Source organism: Fukomys damarensis, unplaced genomic scaffold, assembly GCF_012274545.1.
Source record: "Fukomys damarensis isolate Sample0158 unplaced genomic scaffold, DMR_v1.0_HiC HiC_scaffold_12, whole genome shotgun sequence".
NCBI lineage: Eukaryota > Metazoa > Chordata > Mammalia > Rodentia > Bathyergidae > Fukomys > Fukomys damarensis.
The window spans coordinates 51,210,415-51,216,971 of NW_022900924.1; the positions used below are offsets into that span (position 1 = coordinate 51,210,415).

The following is a 6,557-nucleotide window of genomic DNA, read 5'->3' on the forward strand; positions in this document are numbered from 1 at the left end:
TTTTTTTTTTTTTTTTTTCAGTACCAGGGATCAAACTCAGATCCTTGTGCTTCAACCCAACTCCGGAACCACTGAGCTAAATCCCCAGCTTTCTACAGAGATTTTTAAAAAATCAAAATAAAGCTTTTAATTACTCTTTTCTGTCTTAGACTGTTTTTCTTTTCATGCAACATCTTATAAGATCCATAACTCTAGGGATAAAACTCTGAGGCCTCCACACAGAGCCAAGACCTGACACCAGCCCTATGCAGATGTGTGACAAGTGACATTGACACATTAACCCTCACACAATAAAGCTGTGCTGTAGCAGGCTGGGTCCCAGAGGGTTTTTGTGACTGCTGGCTCCTGGATTTGCCCCTTCCTCTGTACTTGGCAGAGCTAATAGTAGCTGTATCTTTTGATAAGTTGCTTCACGTTTATATTTTTAAGGAATTTCATTCGTTGAGGTTCTACTCTACCAAATCTCCTACGTGAGATCTTGGGCAGGTCATGTAACTGCTCTTGGGATTGGTTTCCTTAGCAGAAAAACAGGGACAGCAAACCTGGGTGTGGTGGAGCACACCTGTGATCCCAAAACTCTGGCGGGTGGAGGCTGGAGGAGCAAAAGTTTGGGCCCAGCCTTAGGAAGACCTCCTCTCCAAGTAAAACTAAACAGGGGCCGGAGGTATAGCTCAGTGAGAAGCCCCTGGGTTCAATCCCTAGCACCACAAAAAAGGAGAGGGAGATATTAACATCTCATTGTTGTAAGGATTAAGTAAACAGGTGGGAAATGTATAGATCCTTGGCTGGGGCATAGGTGCTTACTAAATGCTGACTGTTATGTTAATGCAGGCTTTCACCACTATATTATTATGATTGCTAGGCATTATGCCTTAGGAGAATATCTCTCCAGTTTCACAGCAGTGCTATGAAGTGGGGAGTACTGTTCTCTCTCTAAAGAAGGAACCGTTGAGAAAGTGGAAGGATCTCTGAATGATTCCAGGCCAGGCTGACCCCCTGCCCCGAGGACATTGGTAGGGCCCATGTTCACACCTGATACCTCTAGGCAAGCGAGGAATAGACAGCTCTGAGGGGATGACTGGCACATGCCTGGCCCTACCTCAGGCTTCCACAGACCCACTTGTGCACCCCAACTTGCACTGCACCCTCTGCCAGGGGGCACACCCTGCTGTAAGCTGTGTTTCCGGTACATGGAAAAACTTAGCTCCTCCCACTGCCCCGGGCAGTGCCACCAGTGCCATGAGCTACCTGGAATAATGTGGCAGCTCTGGGAAGCCACAGTGAATCTGTCATTTTGTCTCTTCCCCACAATTGCTGTGCATTCTCCGGTGGCCTAAAAGAAAAGAAAGAGAAGGTCTAGCTGTACCTTTCCGTTGGAGGGATCTACCTAGTACCATTACTAAATATGACTTTCTTTAAAACAAGCTTTAGAGTGAAGATTTTTTGCAATCTAGTGATTTTTTTTTTTTTTTAACCAGCCACTGATATTCATGAGAGAGTAGAGGAGAGGCAGTGTAAACGGTGAGGCTTTAACCTTCAGTGTTTGTCTAGAGCTCCGGGAATATTTCTCTTCATCCTGATGTACACAGTATCTTAGACCCCGCCTGCTACACTCTCCACTTGATGTACTCCTCGATTCCAGCGGGTGAATTATTATTTGGATGACTTGAGTTTAACCCATCAGAAAGAGCAAACTGGCAGTGTTGTCCAGCTCCAGCTCTGCCATTTGCTGGCTGCCCCTTCTGACAAGTCCCTTTGCCTCTCAAAGACTCAGCTCTCACATTTTGTAGGAGCCACACCCCATCTAATTCACGGGGTCTTTGTGAAGAGCAAATGTGCAAATAGGCGTGAATCACCCACTGGAGGCCACCACGCCACAGACACACCCACCCCACCTCCCGTTATTGCTGAGCAGTGGTTTTTATCCCCCCCGGACTGGGAATTGCAGCCAAGGGCCTCATGCACAGTGAGCAAGCCGTCTACCACGTGTACCCCCCAGTCTGCCATGCCAGGTTCCCCAGGTTGGGCTCGAACTTGTAATTCTTCCTCAGCCTCCTGATTAGCTGCATCACTATACCTGACCGGAACAGTGGTTTGGTTTTGCATTTTCCTGACATTCTTCTGTCATCCTCATTGGATTTCTAAGGGACAGTATTTTATTGGGATAAAGCATGCTGTTCCTCACCGGCACGGCCCTGAGAGACAGGCAGTGTGGGACACAGCAGTTAATCACCCCCACCAACCCGGCAAGATCACTAAAGGGCAGAACCAGCCCCACAACCCTGCTCTCCTGACTCACAGACCCATGCTGTGTCACGACAGCAAGTGACGGTCATTTTCAAAGCCCCATCCGGTTCCGGCACAAGTTGAAAGAGGCCGGCTTCTCAGGCTGTGCCAGTCGTACGTTAGGCATCTGGCTAAGGTAGCCCTTTGTGTAACTTAACTCATTTCATCCTCCAACAACCTGCAAGGTCAGCACTATCTTCCGGTTTTGGGGGAGAGCATCCTTTCAGAGAGGTCAAGCAGATTTCTGGCCCCCACTCAGCAAGCCAGAGCCAAACACAAGATCTGTCCTCAGGCCTGTGTAGCTGGAGCACCCCTGTCCTCCCTTTGTCAGGCCTTGTGTTTAGCCCAAATTTTGTTCTGTTGTCTCTCTGGGATGTGACTCGCACATTCCGTTTGAACACTAGGACCCCTTCTCATGGAAGGGCTTTGGCCACATTTAACTGTTAGCCTTGCTATGATTTTCCTTTTTTTTTTTGGTACCCGGGATCGAACTCAGCTCCCTGAGCTTGCAAGGCAGATGGCAGAACCACTGAGCTAAATCCCCAGCCCTGATTTTTCTGTTTACACAAAAACACAGATATCAAAGCATCTGGCTTAGCTGCACACTTTAAGGTTTATATGCAGCCTTAGTAAAAAGGCTGTGATATTCATTATCCCTGCATGAGTGAAAAGAAATCCATAGCTGCTGACTGAATAAAGAAAATGTGATACACACACACAATGAAACACTATTCAGCCATAAAAAGGATAAAGTCTTGTCACTTCAGCAAACAGGAGGGAGCCTGAAAACGTGTTTAGTGAAATAAGCCAGGCACGGAAAGAGAAACACTGTAGTGCTTCACTCACACGCAGAAACTAAAAAAATTTGATCTGAGAAGCTGAAGGACAAATGGTATCTCGGAGGCCTCAGAGACTAGGGAAGGGAGGATTGGGGGAGGTCCTACAATGGGGACTGAGTCATGGATGGATAGGAACAAGAGGCTCTGGTGCGCCACCGCACGGGGCAGGGGGTGACTATCGAGAACAACTGTGTACTGCATTTTGCAAACAGCTAGAGGAACAAAGTTTGAATGTTGTCAGCCAGAAGAAGGAAGAAATGTTTGAACAGATGGGATTCTTTGACCTGATTTAGAACAACACACAGTGCACACATATATCAAAGTGTCACGTGGTGTCACGCTGACATGCACGATTCTTACAGATAAACCTGGAAAAGCTGGAGGCTCGAGAATCACCAACATACTTACGGCTTCCTCAGCGTCCTTGTACTCACAATCCTGCCAGGTTTTGTCACTTTGAACAGGGCAGTCACCCTCCTTGACTTCATACTTGATGGAATAAAATACATCACCGTGAACCTGAAAAGAGCCATCAAAGGTATTTGGGGTTTATCCGGCTGACCCGACAGCACATAAAAAATTTCAGTGGATGGTGGTATTTATTAAGTGTCAATATTTAAATTTTAATGAATATTTGGCTCTCACTGAATAAAATCTAACCAAGATCTATATTTATAACTGTATTTTCTTGGAAGAATATTCATAAAATGTTTTTTAATTTATGTTTAATTTTGAGACAATCCAAGATAGCCTTGAATTTACAATCCTCCTGCTTCAGTCTCCCATGTAGATGGAATTACAGGGGTGCACCACCCTCCTCTACAAATATGTATTTTTTAAAGGTTACAAAGTGATATCCATAGTATTAACCCATGTTTTGTAGAAACTGATTTGTAGGCACATGTATGCCTTTAAAAAGTCTGGAAAAATACACAGCAGTCTGTTAAAATGTTTATCTCTCAGTGGTGAGATTTTAAACATCTTTTATTTTCTTCTTTAAACATTTCTAAGTTGTTTGACTCTTCTTCCTAAAGAACATTCCTTTAAAAGTCCACAAAAATATATATAATGAATGTATATTTCTTTTGTAATTATAAAAGAAAAACAAGTCTCTTGTTTAAAAATGTTACCAGTTATCTCTGTGGTAAGAACCACAAAAAATACATAATGAATGTATATTTCTTTTGTAATTATAAAAGAAAAACAAGTCTCTTGTTTAAAAATGTTACCAGTTATCTCTGTGGTAAGATTAGTTATGGGTGGGTTTAGTTTATTTCCTTTATTTTCTAGGTTTTCTTTTTCCCCTTTCTTAAAACAGTTGAGGTAAAATTCACATTCCATACAATTTATCCAAAGTGCAGAATTAAATGTTTCTTAGTATTTGTAACAATGACCATCATTCCCAATAGTCCATTTTATCTCCCCCAAAGGATTCCTGAACCTGTTATCAGTTACTGGCAGTTATTTCCCACAGTGCCTTGCTTCAGCCCCTGGCAGCCAACAATGTGCTTTCTGTCTCTGTGTGTTCACCTGCGCCACATGTCTCATCAGTGGAACCACATGTGGTCCTTGTAGCTCACTTTTCACTCTATGTTTGCAAAGCTTAGCCTTGAAGGATATTGTAGAACTTGTCAGTTCTTCATTCCTTGTTTTGGTTTTCTAAAATGTCATGTATAATTCTTAAAGGTGCTGAACTTTCAGAGGCAGAATTTTGGGATGTTAGAGCAAGAAGGGACCTGGGAGGGGACATTGCCCAGCCTCTCGTTGGTAGCTAAGAGCAGGCAGCTCCTGAGCAATCTTATCCCCTTGGGAAGGCAGGACCAACCCCATGTCCTCCATCTCCAAGCTCCTTCAGAACCTGCCTGGTCACATTTTGCTAACCCAGGCCTATCAAGCAGCTGTACCCATAAGGAAAAATGAACATAAAAGAGGACCACATAGACATTTTAAAGCAGAACCAGCTTTTATCACAGATGTCAGCCAATGAAGACACCACCCGTAAAAGGCTGCTTGAAGGCACCAGGAGGCAGGAGTCCTTACAAACCACACTAAATTGTGACACAAAATGGCTCGATTTTGCTTTCTGGGAAAAACAAACAAACATGTCCACTGGGTTTTTTTTTTTTTTTCCTTTATCTTCAAAAAATTGTATTTCCCTGATAGAGAGGAAAAAAATATTAAAAACCAACTAAAACGTTGCTATTAACTTTGATGACTTCAGACTTCATGGTAAGGATTTAAAACCGGGATGAATCTCATTCCTGACTCCCCTTGAATATACTTTGTAAACAACTTCCTCCCATTTAAGGTTTGGAGCTCTTTATATTTTAGTCTAGGGCCAGACACTCAGTGACTCCTCTTGCTTCCCACTGAGTTCCTGGATTCTCCCACTCTGCTTAGCTCCTGGCAGAAGACACTGTTTTGCTGACCACCCAGGAAACCAAGCTTAGTTGCCTGAGGACTGGTCATACCCTGTCCTTTCCTCATAGCCTTCTCCAAGAGCTGTAAGCTCCTGCCTTTGGTTCTTGGGTAAGTGTTGATGGCGGTGTGTGTGTGTGTGTGTGTGTGTGTGTGTGTGTGAGAGAGAGAGAGAGAGAGAGAGAGAGAGAGAGAGAGAGAGAGAGAGAGAAGAGGGAACAAACACTGGGCTCCAACTAGCAGACATCTTAGATTATTTCAAGGTTACACAGAGCTCACTCACTGTCTGGTTGACCTCAGTTGTGCGGACCAATACGAACTGGTTGCCAGTTTGGTTCTTACTGTTGTACTTCTTCAGAGCGGCATCAACAGCCTGGAATACATCCTTGTCGTTGCAGTCAATTTCCTGGTAGTCTGGTTCCCGGGTTAAGCTTGGGAGCAGCCTGGAGCAGAGGAAAAGGATGGCAATTAGTTTCATGATTTAACCGTCTCCCTCTAGACACTGAGGGATTGTTGTGCCAAGGATCAGGCACCAACTTGAGTGCAGATTTTTAACAATCTCCAGCCTCTTATCTCCTCTATCTTCTCTCTCAGCTTCGACACTCAGGACACTGGTTAGATAGCTGCTGCCAGAGATTATTTGTCCTCTTTCAGAAGCGCAAATGACTCTGCCGGGTTACCTGGGTAGATTTCAGGCTGGAACATTACAACACTGGGATTGTTGACTTGATCTTTTGCCTTTGGAAAACATCAGGGAGCACAGAGCACATTCCAAGGGGTTGCACAACTTGGTATAGTAAATTAGAACAGAATATAACCAAGAAAGAGAAAAAACCCCCACTAACTAGCTCTGTTACCCCCTTGTGACTTTCCCAAAGCCATTAACGAAGGTCACTGCATGTGTGAACAGTGCCACAGTGAGTACAGTGTGCAGGTACAGCTCACATAATTCCTGTGCAGGACAACTGTCTGCATAGAAACCACTGCTATTAATTCTACTGCATGCCTGGGAAG

General features: G+C 44.3%; 1 protein-coding gene across 2 annotated transcripts in view; it reads right to left on the reverse strand.

The window, feature by feature from the left end:
* Positions 1-6,208, reverse strand: part of Kng1 (kininogen 1) — a 26,468-nt gene extending 20,260 nt beyond the window's left edge. Inside the window, exons 1-3 of one of the 2 annotated variants that reach the window (XM_010624177.2) lie at positions 5,827-6,207; positions 3,534-3,644; positions 1,249-1,333 (exon numbers count right to left, since the gene is read on the reverse strand). In XM_010624177.2, the coding sequence (XP_010622479.1) occupies positions 1,249-1,333; positions 3,534-3,644; positions 5,827-6,021 (391 nt within the window). In that variant the 5' untranslated portion in view covers positions 6,022-6,207. Of the gene's footprint in view, positions 1-1,248; positions 1,334-3,533; positions 3,645-5,826 lie in introns of both variants that reach the window. The other variant, XM_010624176.2, reaches the window with a different exon arrangement.
* Positions 6,209-6,557: the final 349 nt, after the last annotated feature.